General features: G+C 44.8%; 1 protein-coding gene and 1 non-coding gene across 2 annotated transcripts in view; one reads left to right on the top strand and one right to left on the bottom strand.

The window, feature by feature from the left end:
- The first annotated feature begins 8,452 nt into the window (after nucleotides 1-8,452).
- The window catches only part of CRTAM (cytotoxic and regulatory T cell molecule), a 28,221-nt gene continuing 12,659 nt past the window's right edge, over nucleotides 8,453-24,014 (top strand). Inside the window, exons 1-5 of the mRNA XM_025929058.2 lie at nucleotides 8,453-8,597; nucleotides 16,367-16,513; nucleotides 20,013-20,165; nucleotides 22,403-22,546; nucleotides 23,475-23,636. Coding sequence (XP_025784843.2) covers nucleotides 8,531-8,597; nucleotides 16,367-16,513; nucleotides 20,013-20,165; nucleotides 22,403-22,546; nucleotides 23,475-23,636 — 673 coding nt within the window. The 5' untranslated portion in view covers nucleotides 8,453-8,530. The remainder of the gene's footprint in view (nucleotides 8,598-16,366; nucleotides 16,514-20,012; nucleotides 20,166-22,402; nucleotides 22,547-23,474; nucleotides 23,637-24,014) is intronic.
- LOC147576903 (U6 spliceosomal RNA) lies at nucleotides 17,791-17,899 on the bottom strand. The gene has a single exon (XR_015241490.1). It is a non-coding gene; the product is annotated as a U6 spliceosomal RNA (small nuclear RNA).

Here is a 24,014-nt window from a genome sequence, read left to right as displayed (position 1 = left end):
TGAAAAGCCTAGGGGCGTCTGGGGGGCTCAGTCGGTTAAGCATCTGACTTGGGCTTAGGTCATGATCTCACAGTCCACAAGTTCGAGCCCCGCATCGGGATCTGTGCTGACAGCTCAGGGCCTGGATCCTATTTCAGATTCTCTCTCTCTCTCTCTCTCTCTCTCTCTCTCTCTGTCTGTCTCTCTCCTCCTCCCCCATTCACACTCACTCTCTTTCAAAAATAAACATTAAAAAAATTAGGTAAGTAAATTAAAAGCCTAATAGGACATGCTAAGAAGAAGACACTACTTGCTAATAAATAAACAATTGCTTTTGCTAAAGCCAAGAGTAAAATCACACATGTAGCCGTTTTCATATCTGTGGAAAATATCAGGGGCAAGGACTATAAGTAGCCTCATGCATACCAGTCTCACGTTACTGTTATCCCCGTAAATTGGCTTCCGCGGTCAGAATGGTGCAAGGGGGTGTGTTGGTTGAATTCCGGAGTTTGACGAAGAGGCTGCCTTAATGGTTTACCACCTTCCTTTTTTGTGTCACCCTTTATAGTCTTAAAAACAAACACGTTGGCATTGGAGCCTCATAATTTTACAAGGTAAGGAAATCAGGCATTATTAACTCACTGTGTGAAAAAAATGAAGACACTGGGGCCAGAGGTTCATTCATCGTTCCACCATATTGATTAGATGCTACTTTCTTCGCAGGGTGGCCGGCTGGTGCTACAGTAGCAAATACAGCAAGATCCCTGCTCTTATGGAGCAGAGAGACCGTGAATACATAAACAAGATAATTACAGATGTTGATCGATGTTGTCTAAGAAGAAAACTGCATTATACAACAGTAACTCCGGGAGGGATGTGGGGCAAGGCATACGTCACATAAGGTCACGTATGGGGTCCCCCAGCAAGCTGGCAATGAAACTCCCGGCTAAGGCTGAGTAGAAGCTGGTCAGGGTCAAGAGCTAACTGAGGAGGCTCCAGGAAGGCAGAAGGATCGCAGATGCCCCCAAGTGAAAAGGAGTTAGCTGGGTGAGAACACAAGGGGTCAGAGAGCTTTAAAACTTAGTAAGCATGGCAGAAAGTAGGGAGAAACAAGAATGTTTTTATAAGTTTAAGTGGTTAAAAAGCATCAAATGAGAGGCCCCTTGGGGGGGGGAGGGCTCAGTCAGGTAAGCGTCCAACTCTTCATTTAGGCTCGGGTCATGATCTCATGGTTCGAGAGATCGAGCCCCATACTGGGCTCTGCTAACAGCATGGAGCCTGCTTGGGATTCTCTCTCTCTCTCTCTCTCTCTCTCTCTCTCTCTCTCTCTCTCAAAAGAAATAAACTTAAAAAAAATCAAAAGAGAAATATTATTTCATGACCCATGCTAATTATATAAAATCCAAATTCCAGGGCCTATCAATAAAGTTTATTGGCACACAGCCAATGCTCATTCGCTTACAGCCTAAGGCTGCTCGGTGCTTTATAGGAAAAGTTCGCCAACCCCTGTCGTAGACCACGGTGAAATCTTCGGGTTTGATTCGAAGCCCAAGGAATCCAGCCCAGAAACTAGTTTACCGGGCATAACAAATTAATGGATTGGTGGTGTTCAGAGGCTGGCAAAATGATAGCATTTGTTGAGTGGTTATGTGTACCTAACACTTTTCTAAGTACTGACCAGACATAAGCGTTCTTCAATCTTGTTATTTCCAGTTTACAGAGGAGGAAACGGAGTCTTAGGTGCGATAACTCACCCAAAGTCCCATGGCTAGTACACGTTAGAGCTGACATTCGAGCCAAGTCAACCTGGTTCCGAAGCCTGGACTAATCGCTTAAAACGTTTTTGTAAAGAAACTTTAAGGAACATATTGCCCGGCCCGGAGGCACCTAGCAGATACGCAGTTTCTTCGAAGTACCGTTTGGGAACCACTGCTCTCATTCAATCCCCTCATTTGTGGGACCAAGGACCCCCAGGGAACTCCTTTGTCCCGGGAGAGAGATGTGAGCTGAGGCCCAAAGCTGGCACACTGGCTGTTCGGTGGTGCATTACCCCAAACCACAGTTTCCTTGTGAAATCAACTCTTACTTGGGTTTTGTGTGTGTGTGTGTGTATGTGTGTGTGTGTGTGTTTCCAGAAATGATCCACGTGATTCAATTCTAGGCAGAAGTCTTTAGAACAAAGGCTTGGCAGACTCCCTCCTTCTGCAGCTGCATCTAACCTCCGGTGGTTCCTGGGGGCATGGAATATAGCCCCAGCCCCCTGCAGTCTCCAGACCGATGGAAGATCTTTTATGGGCCTCCGTGCTAGGCACTTGGGATACCGTCTCTGAGTCATACCACACAGTCACCTTATGCTATAATTCTCCCCATTTTACAGATGAGGAAACTGACGCCAAGAAGCAAGTACATTATTCAGGGCTCCACAGCCACTAGTGACGGGGCCCAGGTGACAGTCCAGGTCTGTCCGCCTGCCTCCTACCCCACCCCCACCCCATCCCACTAAGCTCTGCTGCTGCTATAAAAGCCTTCTCTCAACTACAACGGCTGCTGCCCAACTTGAGAAACTCCGCAGCTACCCTGTGTGTCTACAACAGAGCTGTAGACTCCCTACAGCAGGTGTGAACTACCCACCCAAGGCATCTGCTGGGAAACGCAGGTGAGGCCACTTCTGGCCTTGACCTTGGGAAAGGCCATGGGTTCCTCCCAGCAGCCGTGAAATGTCAAGAAAGTTTAGGCCCTCTGTTAATTGCAGCAAAAAGCCCAGTGGCTTCTACACGTGGGGAAATCCCGTCTCGCTTCTGACCCTTTAAACAGGCCACCTTTCATGCACTTCATCAATGTCTCCCTTTTCAGTTTTTTTTTTCCCCCTCCCTCTGAAAACCGACGTTGACCAAGGCGATGGCAGGAAAGAGATGTCTGTCCGTTTCTCTAAAATCTGTCCCCACGCCCCCACCCCCTGAAATGTGACTTCCTATTAGTGCTGGAACACAGTAGGAGGATTTCATTAAATGAAGATCAAAATGACCCGCTGGCTGTCAGTTGCAAGGCCTCCCACACGCAAGGTGGCCAGCAGACCCTGTCCCATCAGAGTACAGATAACAGGTCACCCCGTGACCACCGCACTCCAACCTCGTCTTTTCCTTCCACCCGGCTAAGCAGCCACCAGAGCCACCTTCTGCTGAACCCCCTGTGGGCTGCAGGGTGAAGTGGGGGTGGAGAGGGGGTGGAAAGAACCGAGCAAACCACAACTGTGTGTCACTCAGGGTCACCGGCCTGCCTTCCGGCACTGCCCCCACGGGCCATTTTAAACCTCAGACCACTGGACTGTGGTGACGTGTGTCAAGGTCTGTGACAAGTTAGATATCACACCGGTGGGTGAAAAAGATACACTCATCATCGCCCACAGTGCAATTTAAAGCAAGGTCTCCTAGGGGCGCCCAGGTGGCTCTGTCGGTTGAGCATCCAACTTCAGCTTAGGTCATCATCTCACGGATGGTGAGTTCGAGCCCCGCATCAGGCTCGCTGCTGTCAGCCCGTCAGTACAGAGCCCACTTTGGATCCTCTGTCCCCCTCTCTCTGCCCCTCCCCTGCTCTCTCAAAAATAAACAAACATTAAAAAAATAAAGCGGGGTCTCCCTTAATGCTCCGGAAGAATGAGAAGTCAAACATCCTTTGAGGTTTGAGAGCAAAAAGAAGATTTGTGTGCACAGGTTTATGGGAGATGCTTTTGGGGAGGACACTTGTGAAGGAAGCAAGATCGAGCAAAGCAAGATACTGGAGTGAAACACAGGGACGACAAAGGCCTCTCCGGATCCGGATCCTGCAGAGAGGTCGGGAGCTAGAATGTTTCCCTTCGGAGCGGCTCCGTCTTGGGACAAAGAGGACAGAACCGCTAAGTCCCTTCCTGAGTGCCCCATGCTGGAGGGAGGATGTTGGGTGAGATGGGTCTATCCCACCGAGAGCAATTCCCAGACCCAGCTGGCATGTCCCATCCCTTCAGCTGCTGGGGGATCAAGGGAGAATCTGGGGGGCACGTCAGAGTATACACCCCAAGTGCCAACTGAGGACCAGCACTTAATTTAACTAACTTGAACTTTTTGGTCTGAATGAGATCATGAGAAGCAAATATGGGAATATACTAGGTTCTCTTTGTCTATTACATTGAATCAGTTCTGGGGTGACTCTAAATAATTATTTAAAAACTACACCATGATAGGGGCACCTGGGGGGCTCAGTCGGTCAAGCATCCAACTCCTGGCTTCGGCTCGGTCATGATGTCGCGGTTCGTGAGTTTGAGCCCCAAACTGGGCTCTGTGCTGGCGGTACGGAGGCTGCTGGGGATTCTCTGTCTCCCTCTCTCTCTCTGCCCCTTCTCTGCTTGTTCTCTCTCTTCTCTCAAGATAAATAACTTTAAAATAGTTTAAAAATAAAAACAAAAAAAAACCTCTACTATGGCAAACAACCCTGAAATTCAGCTACAGGTGAACAGGGAAACAAACCATGGTACATTTATAGAATGAGCCACTTCTCAGCCCCTAGAATGAATGAACCCTCAACACACGCTAACATCACAGATGAACCTCAAAATATGCCGAGCAAAAGAAGATAAAAGGAAGTGCACACTATATGATCTCATTTATGTAACTTCTAGAAAATTAAAACTAATTGATGGAGACAGAAAGCAGATCTGTGGCGGCTTCAAGGTGGGAGGTGATGGGGGGGACAGGGGAGCGGGTTACAACACGCAGGAAGAAACTTGTAGGTGTAATGGGGATGTTCGCTATCGTGACCGGGCATATGCACACGTGAACATTTATCAAATTGTACACCTCAAATACATACTGCTCCTTATGTCAATTACACCTCAATAAAACTATTTTTATTATTTTTATTGTTTATTTTTTGAGAGAGAGAGAGAGAGAGAGAGCATGGGTGGGGGAGGGGCAGAGAGGGAGAGAGAGACTCTCAAGCAGGCTCCATGGTCAGTGCAGAGCCCAACATGGGATCGATCCCACGAATCGTGAGATCACGACCTGAGCTGAAATCGAGAGTCGGATGCTTAACCAACCGAGCCACCCAGGTGCCCCAAGAAGGCTATTTTTAAAAACATTTTTTGCTGGGAAAGGACCCGTGCCAGCAGGCCTCAGGGACACCAAGGTAGAGAGAAACAAACCCTGTTTTCGGGAAGTTTGGAGTCCACCAAGGGAGACAGAGGCGTATTCAAAGACACATGATGCAAGTCACGATAAAAACCAGTATAATAACAAAGAAAAAGAAAAGCTCTCATGGGGCAAAGAAAAGCGGAGAGGTGACTTCTTTCTAGGAGTACTGAGGCTAGTAATGGCTAACTATGTGCCAGGCACTACGTACATTAATTTAATTCTTACAGCAACCATATAAGTGGGTGCTGTCATTATACCCATTTCACAGGTGAGGAAACTGAGGCTTTGGCTCCAGAATCCATGTTCTTAATCGCTATCACTACTCCTCCCTGATTTGATCTGGGCCTTGGAAGATAACCAGAATCTCCCCAGAGAACAAAGGCAATTTTTGGCAGAGAGGGCAGTATGAACTCTGACCCAGTAAGACTACGACTACAAAGGGGCACCTGGGTGACTCCGTTGGTTAAGCGTCTGACCTCAGCTCAGGTCATGATCTCACAGTTTGGGAGTTCGAGCCCCACATCAGGCTCTCCACTGTCAGCCTACTTCTGGTCCTCTGTCTCCTTCTCTCTGCCCCTCCCCCACTGGTGTTTTCTCTCTCTCTCTCTCTCTCTCTCTCTAAAAAAATAAAGCTAGTATCCTCAAAAACATTATAAAAAAATAAAAAAGACTACGGCTACAAAAAAATGTATTGTATGCCTGAAATACAGCAAGAATTTTCTAGAAGTATTTTTTGGGCCAGGGTAGAAAAGGGGGTTGAAAAGTAGATTGGGGCCAGGGTGTGAATGGCCTTCAATGTAGTGCATGAGTATATTTCGGACTACACTGTAATTTTAGTTTCAATGTCAGGATATTTTATTCTCTGGTCACCTGAGTCCTATGTTCATTCTGTTTTCACCCATGTTTCCATACATTTTTACCCAACAGAGAAAATTACAGAAAACCACCACTGGGAAAGAGAGAAGCAGAGTGACCCTTCAGAGTGATTAATTCTACCTGAATTTAATCCAGAGCTGGACCATGATTTTTTTTTTCCACTGGCTTAAAATGAAACGTCCCATGATGACATGTTTACTTGTTTCCTGTAAAAGTGGTTTTGGCCCTCCTCACACATTCATGTTAGACGATGTGTTCATGATCTGGAAAATCAGTATCTAGGTCCAGACATGATGCTGGTTCCATGATGGCCCATGTGACACGAGACCGGAAGTAAACTTCTTTCCCTCGGTGCTTTGAGAGGAAGTGTTAGAAAATCCTGTACGGAACAGCACTCTTCCAGGTGAAAATGTGAGAAACTAACCATAAGCAATTCACACCTCCCATGGGAGGCCCACAGAGAGCCTTACACATGTTCCTTGGGCTTTCTTAAGGGGGTAGGAGACAGGCTGTAAACATAAGGCATCACCCTAAAGCAAGGACATGGCAGCAACAGGAAAATCAGATGCTCAGACACCACACAGCCTTAAATACAAAAACTGGAAGTAACTGGAGAGAATTTCATGTGGGAAAAAAAATAAAAATCAGACCAAAGACTTAAGTCTTGGTTTGTCTTCTCAGCTCTGCCACTGACTGTCCCGTCTAGCAAACTCCTTAATTCTCTATTTTAAAAACGGTATAATAAGGGGCACCCGGGTGGCTCAGTCTGCTGAGCGTCCAACTCTTGATTTCAGCTCAGGTCGTGATCCCAGGGTCGTGCGATCGAGCCCTGCACTGGGTTCTGCGCTGAGCACAGAGCCTGCCAACTTTCCCTCTGCTCCTCTCCACCGCTCGTACTCCCTATAAAATCTTAAAAAAGAATAAAATAAAAAATGGTACAATGCAACCTATCCATTCCCTGCTTCCATAAGCAAGTCAATATATGTCAATATAGTCAACAAGCAATTTATGGAGAATCGTCTAGGACCCTAGCCACACCGGCTAGTAGCAGGGTGAAGGCTAGCTCCCACATGTCTTGATTTCTGTTCCAGAACACTGTCAGTGTTGCTCAAACTTGACTTACGACACCCTGGAGAGCTTGTTAAACACACAGGTAGCTCCTGATTCAAGTGAGAATCTGACTTAATCCGTCTGGGGCTGACCCTAGCAAACTGCCTTTTTTGGCTAGAGGCCCAAGGCATTTTTATCATCATGCAATTCGAGAAACATCCCATTATATCATGTTACGCCCTACAACAAATACAATTTTCTCTCCTCTTTTCAATCTGTTTCTACCCGTTAAAATAGGTTAAATATTTGAAAAACATTTTCGGTGGATAGAATTTTCCCTCCCCAAAGTATCAACACATTTACAGAATAGCAGCACTCAGGTTTGTTGGTTTTAAACTTTATTATTTTTTAAAGTAATTTCTACACCCAACGTGGGGCTTGAACTCATGACCCCAAGATCAAGAGTCGCATATTCTGTCAACTGAACCAGCCAGGCATCCCATCAAGACTCATTTTAATTAAAACCAGAAAATATTATTTCCTTTATAATTTGTCAAACATTGCAGACTAGACTATTTTCGAACCAGAAGTCTAACCATAAGCACTTGGCTGTGTGTCCTGGAAAAAATGAAATAACGTATCTCAATTTGCCCAATTAATGACAGTTCAATACCAAAATAGTTCATTTGCCAGTTGTCACCCCCTACGAGATCATATTCTCCTTGAAAGCAAGGAATTTATCTTTTATATGCGATATCTTGGAACAATACATACTAGATAGATGGCTGGATAGATGCAGAGATGGCTGGATGGATGGGTGGATGGATGAAGATTTTTTAAATGATCAAATAACGTGACTGAATTCTAGCCCCTGAAAACCATTATACATTATTGTCAGAATTAGAAACAAAATATTCACAAAGGCTCAGCATGGAGAACAGACAGAGGGTTCCTGGAGGGGTGGTGGGAGGGGGGGATGGGCTAAAGGGGGAAGGGGCATTAAGGAATCTACTCCTGAAATCACTGTTGCACTAGATGCTAACTCACTTGGATGTAAATTAAAATAAATAAATAAAAACAAATAAAATAAATCGTCTATCACCGTCAATACACTAGAAAAGTAAAAATAAGATTACGTCACTACACGGGGAAATTTTAATCTCTCTCCCACCCCTCCTCCCCCAAAAAAGCCTCACAACTAGTAGATTTACCAGTACTTCCCACGTGTGGCAGAGTGATCTGTGCCACCAACACATCACTCACACCTCTCCACGATCGCGATGACACATGTGGTCCCCTAAATGTTCCACCTGGAGGTATTTTGGGGGCAGCGAACTAAGAGGGGGCTTCCAGAGCCAATGGGGGCGGTGAGACACGTGAGGTCACAAAGCTCCTGCCTCTCCCCCTTCAAAAGAAACCACTCTGCTCCATTTATTTCAGAATCTAGAGGAAGTTGACGAAGTATGACAACAGCCCGGCACAGTATGTGGTGGAGACTTTGCAGCTTGCTGGCTTGCTTCCCCTTACAAGGTAAGCCCTTAGAGCTCATTTTTTATGGCACTCAGTCGACCTGGTATGTTACCAAATCTACCCATCAGTCAGCTGCATTCACAGTGGACCTACCACAGAAGGCAACCCAGGTAAATATGTTAATGCTTTCCAAGGTACACCAAGATCTCACAGGGAGGGATGTTACTGCTTTATTTAACCTGTTGTTCAATTGCTAACCGGGATGGAAAAGGGTCACTGTAGCATGTGTCTCTGTGGGATCTGTGTTACGGCAAAATGTAACAAACAGGCTCCTTAGGCTCTGTGTTGTAAGGGTCGACCAGTTGAAAGGGCATCAGTTTTGGATTTTAAAAACTTCCTCACTGAATAAGCCTTAGCCAGATAATTTCTCTAAAAACTCAATTTCTGGGGGCGCCTGGGAGGCTCAGTCCGCTAAGCGTCTGACTTTGGCTCGTCATGATCTCGCGGTCCGTGGGTTCAAGCCCCGCATCGGGCTCTGTGCTGACAGCTCAGAGCCTGGAGCCTGCTTCGGATTCTGTGTCTCCCTCCCTCTCTGCCCCTCCCATGCTCGCGCTCTCTCTCTCAAAAATAAATAAACATTTAATAAAAGAAAACTCAATTTCTGTATCTTGAAACGAAGAACGATTAAAAATGCTGGGCCAACCAACTCACATTTTTACAAGGATCAAATTTCAAACGTGAAAGCACTTTGAAAATGCCAAAGGCTAGCTATACAACTCTTAATTAGTTCCGAGATATTAATGAGCCTCATGAAAAGTTCCTGCTTATTTTTGGAGTCAGTTATACTTTACCTTTTAATTTTTTTATGTTTTTATTTTTGAGAGAGAGAGAGAGAGAGACAGAGCATGAGTGGGGGAGGGGCAGAGAGAGAGGGAGACACAGAATTCGAAGCAGGCTCCAGGCTCCGAGCTGTCAATACCAAGCCTGACGCAGGGCTGGAGGCGAGATCATGACCTGAGCGGAAGTCGGGCACTTAACCGATTGAGCCAGCCAGGTGCCCCTATTATACTCTACATTTTATTATAATTTCCCATTTTGATTTTTGATGCTCACTTAATTCTAATGTAGCAATAGGAAAATTAAAACTATTGTTACCTTTTTAGCGTGCTCAAACGGGAGGCAGGATATAGGTGTCTTTAAATCTCTGATTGCAAGCTGTACCAAATTCTTGCAAAAGAAGCTATGCAGAAGTGTATTGCTGGCTGTGTTTGTTTGCAAATATTGAGCTGAACTGTAGTTACGTTTCAGGTAATGCACCTGTCCTTCCAATCTACATTCACGATACAACCGCATCTGAATGACATTATTTTAAAAAACTCGATTTCCTATTTTACATAGTCCTTCAATTTCCTACTTTATACAATTAAATGAAGTGCTTTCTTTTTTGGTCCCTCTACCCTGAGGCACATAATATGAATTCAATATTGGTAATAATATTAGTTTCTTCAATAAGTGGCTTAAAGAACAGCTCAAACATTCAGGAGAAGTACATTTAGATAGATAAAATTAGAATGTTTTTTCAATTATCCCAAAGTTTGAAGCCTTTAACAGACCTTAATTTTTTGAGGATTCAAGTTATTGCCTCAGAAAAGTACCACACAAAAAAAGTTTTTAAAGGCAGTAATAATCACGTCTTAAGGTAAACCTGAGACAACTTTTTTAGAATGTAAATTATTCAAATACTATTTATAAAGACGGTAGAAAAAGCTATTCACTGTGCCATGCACAGTGTTGGGCACTTTTATCAGTTACATCTAATCCTAGCAAAGATACTGAGGTATTAATATCCCTGGGGCACCTGGGTGGCTTAGTCTGTTGAGCCTCTGACTTCGGCTCAGGTCATGATCTTGCAGTTCGTGAGTTCGAGCCCCACATCGGGCTCCCTGCCCTCAGCCTGTCAGTGCAGAGCCTGCTTTAGATCCTCTGTTCCCTTCTCTCTGCCCCTCCCCCACTTGCTCGCTCCCAAAAACAAACAAACATTTAATATCCCTAATTTACATGAGAACAGAGAGTTTAAAAGAAGTTAGATAACCCGCCTAAGTTTTCACAGGTAGTCAATCAGCTTACGCAGCACTTATGTATTTTCTAATGAAACATTTAGAGTGTGTGTGTGTGTGTGTGTGTGTGTGTGTCTTTCTACCAGGCTGTGATAGAAAGTGTTTCCTAATGTAGATCAAAAGTTTGATAGCCACTGATCTATACAGTTTGGAAGATGTGTAATTGAAAAATCCCAACCTGGGGCGCCTGGGTGGCGCAGTCGGTTAAGCGTCCGACTTCAGCCAGGTCACGATCTCGCGGTCCGTGAGTTCGAGCCCCGCGTCGGGCTCTGGGCTGATGGCTCAGAGCCTGGAGCCTGTTTCCGATTCTGTGTCTCCCCCTCTTTCTGCCCCTCCCCCGTTCATGCTCTGTCTCTCTCTGTCCCAAAAATAAATAAACGTTAAAAAAAAAAAAATTAAAAAAAAAAAAAGAAAAATCCCAACCTGGAAACTCACCCAAAGGGCCACCCAGAAGGGATCTAGACTTAATGGTATTAAGCACAAACTGTCCCCTCTGACCTCACCTTGCTCAGGCCCATCAGAGTCCCAAATAGGAAAGGGGCTGGTCGTGTTGCTTTCCTATTGGCAAAAAAAGGCAGCAAATCATCAATTCTGGCAACACTGGACACTGCAGGCTGTTTTTAGCTATGAACTATGGGAAGATCACTGCACCTGCTTCCACCAGGGCAACTTCTAACTAAGGCCGCCAAGAATTATAGACAAGAAAAGTCCCATAATCTCAGAGCCTCCCTCTTTTCAAGGCTACCACTCACATAAAGAGCCTTTAGGATGGGTAAAACGCAGTTCAAGAACGAACAATTTTTCAAAATTCATCCCATTCACCTACACTGTGGATGATGAGACTCCCGCTATTCTGGTCTTTAGTGGAGGGTATGGCTTTCTTGAAAGCCATATTGGAGGGGCGCCTGTGGCTCAGTTGGTTGAGTGACCGACTTCGGCTCAGGTCATGATCTTGCAGTTTGTGAGTTTGAGCCCCACGTTGGGCTCTGTGCTGACAGCTCAGAGCATGGAGCCTGTTTCGGATTCTGTGTCTCCCCCTGTCTCTACCCTTCTCCTGCTCATGCTCTGTGTCTCTCTGTCTCTCAATAATAAATAAACGTTTAAAAAAAAAAAAAAAAAGAAAAGAAAGCCATATTGGAAATAATTTAATTTGGGCCGAGCCAGATTCATTGTCACCCTCGTAACTTTCTCTGTTGATTCTATCTCAAAAAAATAAATAGTAAGCATTTTTCATAACGATCTAAATTGAAGCACTTTTTTGTCTACTACCGCATAATAGTCGTGTAAATAGGGCTCTGATTTGAGACAATTCATTCTGTGGCTCTGGTGTTAATTTAACTCAAGCTTTTCTATGCAACATAACAATAACAGAGCTAAGCTTATATCCTGTTATAGTGTTTAGTCATGAATATATACATTTCTTCATCTTTTTAGCTACTGACTCAGCTAATACTTAAAATCTTCCTTTGTGTAAGGCCCTGGGACTGTAAAATGAATGAATGGCAAACAACCTTTCCACGACAAGTCTGCAATCTACACACAGAGACATACTTGTAACCAAATAACTACAAAGTAATGTGCCAAGTGCTATAACAAGAGTCCATTCAGAAACTTTGAGGGTCTTAGAGGAGAGGGCAGGTCATTGTGATGGAAGGAGGAGGCTAAAGACTCATTAGGCAGGTTCGACAAAAGCCGGATAATCTGAGTTGAGTCCTGGAGGGGATAAGAAATGTATCCAGGATGACAGAACAGCATGAAGGTAAAGTATCTTCTTGACCCTGAACCTGGCAGTGGCTGGCGACGACATTAGTTAACACAAGCAAGAGCTGGGACAGAGCAGGTGGCGTATCTGTGTAAGACGTGTCTGGAGCATAGGGGGACGTGAGAGATGATGATTTCCAATGGGGCGTGATGAGTCTGGGTCCCTGCAGGACAGACGTGCTCGGTTCTGGCGTTTTAAAATGTGCCGCATGCAATAACTGGGCTACTAAGGTAAGAACAAGAAAGAACATCTTATTCGTTCTTCGATCTACATGATAGCCCCTAGTAAAGGGGAGAGCAGACATGGCAACTCCCAAAATCTCGGGGGGACATCAAGGAATCTTAGGCACTGCACAGGCCTTATCCGTGGATGCCTGCGTAGGTGGTGGTCACTGATGCTTGCCCTTTTGCCTGAGGGCTGGTCACATAGGCTTTGGCGTGTGGCCATTCCACTGATAGGACAATTAGTTCGTGAGGTTGGGGGTGGAGACGATGGTGAAGGTCACAGGTTCTACTTCCATATATAAACCAGTCCCGATCTATGAGCCCAGAGTCAACTAGCAGCCTCATAACACGTGGCCTTACATGGATGGATGGATCTGGTCAGAAGTCAATAATCCACTCAGTAGACACGACCTACTAACAGTAAGCGGTGACCTCCCAGGAGAAACGCCACAGCCATTCACTGCCAAGCTTTGCTCCCTGGTATCTGTGGAGCCGTGTCGCGTGCTAACCTGCAGACTGGAACCCTGAGGCCCAGCTGGGGAGCACTAGGAAGGGGACGCAGCCCTCAGGATCTACATAAGAAAGGCCAAGGAAGGGTGCACAAGCATAGACATGTTTAGAGCCTACAGGGGAGGAAGTGGTGAACAAAGAAGGTAACCCACACCCCATCCCTCTGACAAAGAAGGTGAAAGTTGGACTCCAAAACTTAGATGAAAAAGAAAATGTAAAGAAGAGTTCCCCCTCAGCGTGCAGTGGCAATGAGAGAATCCTGGGGAACTTTCCCTCAGAAGGCGTCCCATGAAAAGTCAGGTACAGGTGTCTTCCTCTTCTACCCTTTAGCGGGCCCTTGACACAGTGAACAGTATTTTTAAGCACCGCAGCTGAAGCAGTGTGGGCCTGTGGCTTCTCACTGGAGCCATTCTTCCTTTCTACAAAGACTTCCTGTCTCAAAACTAAACAAGGGGTCCACATGGTAACACTGCAAGAGAAATGAGCTGGTCAAGCTAAAGGCAAGGCTTGGAGCAGAGTCACAAAAACAGCCTATGTCTCCAACGCAGCCCTTTCCATCTGCAACCCAGGCATTTATAGTTGTGGTAGGTCAGTTGGCCGATATTACATTCTCAACAGGAGTAAACTGATCTTAGGAGATACAATTCTTTATAGCATATGCTAAGAAGTCATACTGTATTTCATTACAATTTTTTTTAATGTATTTATTTATTTTGAGAGAGAGAGAGAGTATGTGGGGTGGGGGTGGGGGTGGGAGGGCAGAGAGAGAGGAGAGAGAGAGAGAATCCCAAGCAGGGATGACAGCGTGGAGCCCAACGCGGGGATTGAACCCACGAACTGTGAGATCGTGACCTGAGCTGAAACCAAGAGTCGGACGCTTAACTGATTGAGCTACCCAGGCGCCCCTCGTTATAATTTTTTACATTGTAAGAATCAAATAACGCAATTTCACTCAAAAGCATGCATCTCGAGAAAAAGATATCTTTAAAATGGAAGCCATTCATTCACAAACAGGCTACCGATACATATCACTGCTTCTATTTCCCCAAATACAGGCTTCCTGTCTAGACCATCACTTTACCGAAAGGTAAGAACTTGGGCAAAACTTCCAAGTATCACTTTCTGGCCTGAAGGATGAAATCAGGGCATGTTGCTTAACAGCGGTCTTTTATTCTATCATTGATTCAACGTAGTGCCTTCCCTCCTGTCTCTCAGTATTCTTATTAACAACAGGAGACCAAAGACATCTGCCCATCGCCGGCATTATGGTGCCATCATGAAAGCTGGCATTAAACCATTACTTTTCAAGCTCACACTGTGATAGCTTCTGTAAGGAATGAATTTTAGAGAAATATGACATAGTCACTGCCCTCTAGAAACTTCAACCTGTGGGAAGCAGGCTAACCCAAGAACTAGAAAGTAAAGCGAGAATCATAATGGAATGATTATGGAAGCGATAGAAGGTAGACAGTTTCAGATTCAATTTCTTGGCTCAGAAGTTGTTTAACCTTAGTTCCATTGTCATTTCAAAGCATCTCTACTAATATTATCCCTATTACTCAATTATGGGTTGATTTTATAGATAAAAATATTTCCAAATGACCCAACCTAAGCAGAATTCAGGGCTTATGCTTCAACGCTCTTAGGAAAACACAGTATCTTTTTATTGACTCTTCACTGTTCATTATAGTATTGACTGATGATATGGGTATTTTTCCATTAGAACGCAAGCAAACTTTTTTCCCATGGAAGTCAATACAAATGCAATACAACAATTCTGGGTTATTATTGCCAGGGGCCAGATGGAAATTAATGACCTAGAAATGGAACAAACTAAAAAGTCTGCACCAATTAATTCCCAGGGCTCTCCAAAGCACTTTTCCTAATACTTGAAATTTATCACAAGGAAATAAACTCCTTTTTTCCTTTCCCTCTTTTTTTTTTAAGGTTTCAGATGATGGAGTAAAACTCATTACATTTGCTATTCATAATTTATAACCCCACGGTATTCTTCTGTTTACGGAAGTGTTTTGTACTTTCATTGATAACAATTGTCTTCTCCTTAAAAACAAAAAAAAAATTTTTTTTTTAATTTAAAACTTGAAGAACGGATGGCAGCCAAATCAGCAGTAAATCCAATTTATTATTATAATTTTTTTTTTATCAATTTCCTTTTTTGGGAGGATACATTTGCAGCTGTTTACGACCAATTGTTTACCATTCTCTGGGGGCTGTGATTCGGGAAACTAGTCTCTCGTGTTTGCCTGGAGAAAGTGCTGCTGTGGAAAATTAAATTGGAAGAGATGTTAGAACATCATTCCCCTGGCACAGCAGCTCTTTTGCAGGTGGGGGCCTCCCTGCTCCTGTGAAGGGCAGCTCCCTAATTCACAAGAGCGCCGCTTAGAATTCCAGACACGCTGCTTATACTTCAAGCCAGAAGGAGCTTGCTTCATAAACGGAGGCCAGAGAGGCTGAGTTTTCTGGTCTCATCATTGAGACAGTCTGACCTAGTTACATGACCGTGGACTTAGAAGACCACAGACATGGGTCCAGATCCCAGCTCCAGGACCTGTGTGACCATCAGCCTCTACTCCCTCATCTGTAGAGCCAGCGAAGTAACTTGCTCTTTATAGGATTATTTCGAAAGTTAAATTAAATATAGGTTTGACGTGGCCTGGCTGAGTTTCTGGGCTACGAGAGAGCAGGCGCCCGATGGATGTTGTTCAACGTTTTCCTTTATTTCCTATCAAAATCGCACCCCTTCAGGACACATCCTACTCGACAGTACTACAGTCGACAGTACTACTCGCTACCTACAGTGCTGTCTCCTTTGTACTGACTTACGTTTTGTTTCTATAAGAAGTATGTAATGAGAGGGGCCCGGGTGGCTCAGTTGGTTGAGCGACCGACTCTTGATTTCGGCTCAGATCATGATCTCACGGTCTGTGAGATCGAGCCCCACATCGGGCTCTGCGTGGACAGCGTGGAGCCTGCTTGGGATTCTCGCTCTCTGCCCCAACCCCGCTTGCTCTCTCTCTCAAAATAAATAAATAAAAAATTTTCAAAATGTTTATTGGAAAAAAAAAAAGTACGTAATGAATGACTGAATGAACGAAGGAGGTTGTGCTGAGGAGGAGGTTGCGTTGACCCTGCCTCAGCTTGGGAGTGCCTTGCCCCATTGCCAGCCTGACTGTCTCCACTTCTCTTCCTCTGCAGAAGCCTTTCTGACCAACCACACAGAAACAGTCACCGTGGAGGAAGGCCAGACGCTCACTCTCAAGTGTGTCGTTTCTCAGGGGAAGACCACATCCCTGCAGTGGCTGGCCCCATCAGGGTTCACCATTTTTTTCAATGAGCATCCTGGTAAGTGAAAAAAACAAAAAACAAACAAACAAACAAAAGAAACAATCGCCACCAGATGGCAACCTGAGGGATTTTCCAGACAGACAAGCTGGTGTGGGATAGAAACCAGCATGAGTCACCCCAACGATGGGCTTGGCCCACCTACGATTATGCGGGGATCACACCCAGCAGCCTATCATTTTACACACGGCTGCTTTTTTTGACAGGAAGTCTGAAATGGAAACCCCCCCGAGAATGATTGGTAAAGGGGGCTCAAATTACAAAGCACGTTTCCATGCCCGCACCTTACCCCCACCTCGCTTTTTCACTCTCAGCAGCGCCATGACAGGCAGGCAGGAGACTGACTAGAGGCCCTTTGTCCCCCGGCAGCTAACACCGTCGCCCCCCCCCCCCCCCACGTCTGGAGCCAGCTGCTTCGTTTTCCATCTGAGCAGCTCAAAGTCACATCACAAAACTCCCTTCCCAATATCTCCTCTTCTGCTGGCCTCAGCACAAAAGCAAGGTCGCCGAGCAACTGACAGGACATGCCGCTTTGGAAAGGAGGACAGTCATTCCTCCTTTTCACAAGCACACAATGAGCCCTGGATGCCTGAGATGGAAGGGGATTCTTCCCCGCAACCCCCTCCCCCGCCCAGTTTTATTGAGATATAGTGGACATGTCACCCTGTATTGATGTGTACAATGATCTAGTATTATGTATGTATTTCAGAGCAATTGCCACAGTAAATCTAATTAACATCCATCACCGCACAGTCACAATGTTGTTTTTTCTTAAGGAAAGGGATTTTTTTACGTTTATTTTTTCATTTTGAGAGAGAGGGAGAGAGAGAGAGAGAAAGCCAGCAAGCAGGGGAGGGGCAGAGAGAGAGAGAGAGGGAGAGAGAGAATCCCAAGCAGGCTCCACACTGTCAGCGCAGAGCCCCACTCGGGGCTCGAACTCGCCGACTGTGAGATCATGACTTGAGCTGAAATCAAGAGTCAGATGCTTCACAAACCGAGCCACCCAGGTGCCCCAAGGAAAGGTGTTCTTAAAAGTCTATTTAGTTCATCTCTTTGGGCAGAATTTTACTAAACCCTCCCCTAGATAATGAGACCATTGCATGTCTCCATTTAATATTCTCAGCTGCCAAATACTTGGAAAAGTCTCCAAAACAGCAAATTGCATTCTGCCTTGTAAAAGCAGAGCCCCTAAAAAACTTAATATGCTATGAAACATTTTTTTAATTTTTTTTTAAATATGAAATTTATTGTCAAATTGGTTTCCATACAACACCCAGAAAAATATGGAACGCTTCACGAATTTGCAGGTCATCCTTGCACAGGGGCCATGCTATTCTTCTCTGTAGCTATGAAACATTTTTTAAATATCGCTGTGTTCGGGGCGCCTGCGTGGCTCAGTTGGTTAAGCATCGGACTTTGGCTCAGATCATGACCTCACAGTACGGGAGTTTGAGCCCCGTGTCGGGCTCTGTGCTGGCAGCTCAGAGCCTGGAGCCTGGTTCGGATTCTGTGTCTCCCTCTCTCTCCACCCCTCCCCCACTCATGCGGTCTCTCTCCCTCTCTCTCTCTCTCTCTCTCAAAAATAAACATTAAAAAAATCTTTAAATATTGCTATGTTCAATGTAAAATAACCACATATTTCAAACTAAATCAACTATCAGTACTAGATTCCAATAAAGTAGATATTGGTTGTTAAAAGTTTTGAGAGATGGGGCGCCTGGGTGGCGCAGTCGGTTAAGCGTCCGACTTCAGCCAGGTCACGATCTCGCGGTCCGTGAGTTCGAGCCCCGCGTCAGGCTCTGGGCTGATGGCTCAGAGCCTGGAGCCTGTTTCCGATTCTGTGTCTCCCTCTCTCTCTGCCCCTCCCCCGTTCATGCTCTGTCTCTCTCTGTCCCAAAAATAAATAAACGTTGAAAAAAAAAAAAAAAAAAATTTAAAAAAAAAAAAATAAAAGTTTTGAGAGAAAAACTTTGGGTAGAGATAATTGCCGTTAAATCAGGCTTTCTCTGGTTTTGGCTTGGTTTTTGGCAAACCAGGATAAGATGGGCACTCCCCAGTTTCTAGCAGAGTACCTTGATTGAACTCGGTGATGCTCAACTGGGGGCCATTCTTGCCTTCCAGGGGACATAGGGCAATGTCTGGAAAGAATTCTGGTTGTTGTAATTGGGGACAGGCAGGGGCACTGGCATCTAGTGAGTAGAAAGGCCCGGGTTGTTGCTAAACACCTTATAATGTACAGGAGGGCCCCCACAGCAAGGAATTATGGACTCAAAAGTCAACAGTGCTGAGGCTGAGAATTCAGGGGTTCTAGCCCGGGTAACAGCAGTGTCCCAGGACCTACAACCATTATTTCAGATGAGAGACAACCTTCCTTGGGCAGCCGTTCAAAGCACAACTATTTTAGGTTTGTGTTACAAATCTAGAAAGAAAGCAGGGAGAGTGGGGGAGGGGGGGGGGCGGCGGTGGAGAAGGAGGGGAAGGAAGGGAAGGAAGACAAAACCACTCATCTCAGGAGCCTCTGATTTGCTAAGGGACCTACGGCCTGAGATAGACATCCCAGGTCAATATAGAATCAAACCAAACAGAACAAAAATAAAAACAAAAACCACTTGCTAAAATCTTTAGGAAACTTCAAATAATAACCAACTTCTAAAAAATTAAAAACAAAAGGGGCACCTGGCTGGCTCAGTTGATGGAGCATGCAACTCTCGATCCCGGGTTATGAGCTCGAGCCCCACGTTGTGTGTAGAGATTACTCAAAAATAAAGCCCTTAATGGGGCGCCTGGGTGGCTCAGTCGGTTAAGCGTCCGACTTCGGCTCGGGTCACGATCTCACAGTCCGTGAGTTTGAGCCCCGCGTCAGGCTCTGGGCTGATGGCTCAGAGCCTGGAGCCTGCTTCCGATTCTGTGTCTCCCTCTCTCTCTGCTCCTCCCCCGTTCATGCTCTGTCTCTCTCTCTCTCTCAAAAATAAATAAACGTTAAAAAAAAAAAAATTTAAAAAAAAAAAGCCCTTAAAAACATAAAAAGAAAAAGGAGCCAACTGGCGTAATGACTAGCCGTGCACTGATCTTCCATTTTCACATCCTTTGTGACAAGACAGCCTCAAATCAATCAGATTTCAAGGAGGTAATTACAATGGGGCATTTTTCATAATGTAAAAAAAGGGGGGGGGAAGGGGGGATGTAATCCTCCTGCAGCCTGAACCCTTCACCAGCACAGGGTTAATGTCAGTTAATTTCATACACGTGCAAATAAAGCGACCGGTTTATCTCACAGATCCCAGTAGCAAAATATTTTGTTTCCTAAACGAACGTGGAGCTGTTGAGAGGCATCCAGCTGGTAACACCAGAAATTTGGAAGGCAGCTCAATCAAAGATGTGACATTTGCTCTGTCCACGTGTGAAATTCAAAAGCCATTCCCGTGAAGAACCAGTGGGCAGAGAGTCTGTATTCATCTGCTAGTTTGCTTCCTAACAGTTCCTTTGCCTTCTTGTCCAGCTTTAAAAAATCCCAAATACCAGCTTCTGCATCACTCCGCCCATCAGCTCTCCATCCGCGTGCTTAATGTCAGCCAGCAAGATGAAGGCGTGTACAAGTGTTTACGATACGGCAGCTCCGTGAGAACAAAGGAAGTAAAAGTGATCGTGACAGGTAGGTGGTTGACAGCCAGCACACCCAGCAGGGGAGCGACGGGCCTCTGAACAGGACACATCATGCTTACGCTTAACATCTGAGTTTAGAAACAGCGCCTGTAGCAAGGCATTTCCTAGGGGACCTCTGCCATCCTTTGTCGAAAGGAAGCAGAAAGGAACATGTTGACCGGCGAGCTCTAGATTAAAATGTGACTTTGTGAAACGTGTCTCTGGCATCAGCGAAGTTTCCTCTCTGGGGAAATTAAAAGGAAGGAGAATTAATATTTGATGAGCCACGACTGTGTGCCAGGCACTGTACTAAGCTCCTGGGAATCAACGAGGGATTAGACACAATCCGTGCCCGCCAGGAGTTGGCACGCTAGTTTAGACAGGCAAAGCAGTGTGTAAAAAAAAAAAAAAAAAAAAAAAAAAAAAAAAAAAAAAGTAGAACCTTACGACTGCATAGCCTAAGATGGGATGAATTCAGAGGTGACTGCACTGGGCAACGGCTCGCATCCTCTGCCCAAACCAGTCCCTCTCTGCCAGTGAGAGGTGGGTTGGGAGACGAGGATAGGAAGTAACAGCGTCCAGATCGCCGGGGACCTGCCCAGTTCTGTGGACGGTCAGCTGTGTTCAGCCTGAGTCTTACTGTCTTTACTCTTCCGATTTTTGTGATGGAACAGATCAATTCGAAACACTGCTTTCTGTCGATCTCTAAGTGGCATAATTCCACATATCCCACAAGTGGATTTCTTAGACTTCGATTGAATTAATACAGCGTGGTGCCTGCGGGGTAACGAAGTATCTGGGAAGGAATGGCTCCCTTCGGGTTTTAAGAACCAATGTGACTCACCCACCTTACTGGCCACCCCTCGTGGCACTCTGGCTCACGCTACTTGTGTGCTCTTCTGGGGTCTTAGAACTCTCCACACGTACCTCTCTCGCTGCACTTAATACATGATCTTTCAACTGACAGTTTAGGGGCTGAGTCTATCACCGGACTATGAGCTCCTCAAATAGCTAATTTTTTCATATGTGTACTGCCGGCATCCAATGCTGCATGCTTGGGGCTGACTTTACCATGTTTCGATGGCAGACAAATCAGCAAATAAATGCGAAAGAGTAGGGTTCTGGACCAAAGTGTGAAGCAGAACGGGAAAGAGGAAGACGTTAGCCTAACTAAAAATCACACTTGCCCCTTGAACCACACAGGCTTGAATTGTGCCGGTCCACTTACGCGTGGATTTTTGTCAATAAATACAGTCCAGTCCTATAAATGTATTTTCTCTTCCTTATGATTTTCTTCACAGTTTCTTTTCTCCAGCTTATTTTACTGTAAGAAGACACTATAAAATGCATAGAACATACAAAAACGTGCTAACCAGTCGTTCATGTTATCAGTAAGGCTCCCCATCAACAGCAGGCTTTTAGTTAAGTTTGGGGGGAGTCAAAAGTTATACAGAGGTTTTTGACTGCGCATTGGTTGAGGGAGGTGTCAGTGCCCCTAATGCCCACACTGTTCAAGGGTGAATTCCATTCCCAAGACAGGAGTAGGAAGAAAAAGGACAAATGGGTCCTTTATAAAAGAAATGCACCTCTTGGGGTGCCTGGGTGGCTCAGTCGGTTAAGCCGCCGACTTCAGCTCAGGTCACAATCTCGCGGTCCGTGAGTTCAAGCCCTGCGTCGGGCTCTGGGCTGACTGCTCAGAGCCTGGAGCCTATTTCAGATTCTGTGTCTCCCTCTCTCTGACCCTGCCCCGTTCATGCTCTGTCTCTGTCTCAAAAATAAATAAATGTTAAAAAAAATTTAAAAAAAAAAAAAGAAAGAAAGAAATGCACCTTTTGATGTAAGGAGGGGACGGAACTAACTTACCTTGGCGTGAATCATACACTCGTGAAAGTTTAGAACGGAAACAGCCATAAACCAACTCCTTTCATGTCACTAATCAAATACAGTCATTTGTCAAAGGCAAAAATTGCTGTTGAAACATTGGGGATTTTCAGGGACTAATCATACACTGGGTAACAAACAATGTGACTACAGCCAAGGTAGCGTTACAAGTACATAAAAGCCCTTTAACAGTATTCTGGAAAAGGTCGAGCAAAAAAAAAAAAAAAAAAAAAAAAAAAAAAAAAAAAAAAAATCCCATTATTGAGACCATACGCTACAATCATCCCTACAGATGATCAGACTCCGTGCTTTACTGGGATACCTAGACCAGCTAATTAAGCATGAAAAAAAACAATTTTCTTCCAGCAACTCCTTCCACACCAATCCTGGAAGCTTCAGTTACCAGAATGCAAAATGGAAAAGAACACGTTACGCTTAAATGCTCCACCGTGAGAAGTAAGCCCCCTCCGCAGATAACTTGGATTTTAGGGAACGACATAGAGCTCTACGGTAAGTAGGGGAGATGGTTCTTTCCTCCTTTGTTTTCCTTCCTACTTACATTTCCAAGGAAGTTTTAAATCCTCTGGCGCCCTCTGGTGGCACCAAGTGCCAGAAAACAACATTCATTAATCCATCAGTTCTTTTCCAAATTATCTTTATAACCAATCGATACTATGCCTTCATCTTGAAAACCTATCACAAATAATATGATTGCCTGTTTGTGCTTAAAACAAAGTAGAAACCTAAAATAGAGTCTTTATTATGGCTTCTTAAAATTCAACAAAATTTCATAAAACAGGAAAACAGCTATTACCTCAGCATGACTTGTTTAGCAGACACAAAATTGAAAATACATTTACCACAATGCTTGTATATTGGAACACTTATAAAGTGCAGTACCCTCAGTGACCGGTAAAAATATCATATGGTACCAAAGAATCTGAACTTTGATTAGACTGAAGCAGCGTTCAATTGACTAAGCAGGATAACAAACTCACAATTGGGACCTGTTTACGGTTTGTGTACGTTGTAACACAGGTTACATTCAATTTTACTTAATCATAGAGAGATTCATTCCAATGCCAATTCTACATCATTCCAAGACCTCTCCATTAATTTGCCTTATTCGTCCAAACTGAGTAAAGTCGTGGGTCTTTGTGTTTGACAACATCGGGCTGCCCTTGTTGTAACCACGATAAGCTTTGGATTTTTTTTCCCCCAGTAGTGATGGGTTTACAGAAACCTATTCATTGCTATTCACCTGCTCCCCTCTGTGACTAGGGCCACGTAGGTACAAGGGAGTTGGCTGAAGTCAGAATGAGGTTAGAAGTCTAACAGCTTTGCCAAGAGGTCAAGGCCATTGGTCTCTGAGGGAACCAAACCACCCAATGGTATTAAGTAGCCACAACTTCAAACACCTCTTTAACTCACTCCATAGGTGAAACCCACCATGCATTTGAAACCGATGGGAAGAAATGTAACAGCAGCAGCATCCTCAGAGTCCACACGTACAGCAAAAACTCAACAGTGGACTGCATTATCCGACACAAAGGTCTACAAGGAACAAAACTGGTGGCACCATTCCGATTTGAAGATATGGGTAAGAGGGATGAATGATTGCTTTTAATCATTTTCAATTTACCTTCATAGTACACTATTGAACAAAATTAAACGGAATGGGAAAAGTCCTTCAGAGTGAGATTGCAGTCAACAAAGCTCTCCTTAACAACAGATTCCTTTAATGATTGAAATTTCTCCAGCTGGGCGTCAGAATGCGACCGTCCCAACGTTGGGAACCCCAGTTGTGCACAAAGCCTAGCAGAGCGCCATATGCAAACAGCATCATGCCTGCTTTTTGATAATAACCGCTGACATAACTTGGCCTTGAACCGTTTGATTGCACTCATGATTTTGAAGAGGTTATCTGAATCATACCCAAAAGGAGATAATTGCCGTTGAAATAAATCTAAACTTGTCC

The sequence above is a fragment of the Puma concolor genome, chromosome D1 (assembly GCF_028749965.1).
Source record: "Puma concolor isolate L17-30 chromosome D1, mPumCon1.1.hap2, whole genome shotgun sequence".
NCBI lineage: Eukaryota > Metazoa > Chordata > Mammalia > Carnivora > Felidae > Puma > Puma concolor.
This window is presented reverse-complemented; position numbering and strand designations above follow the sequence as displayed.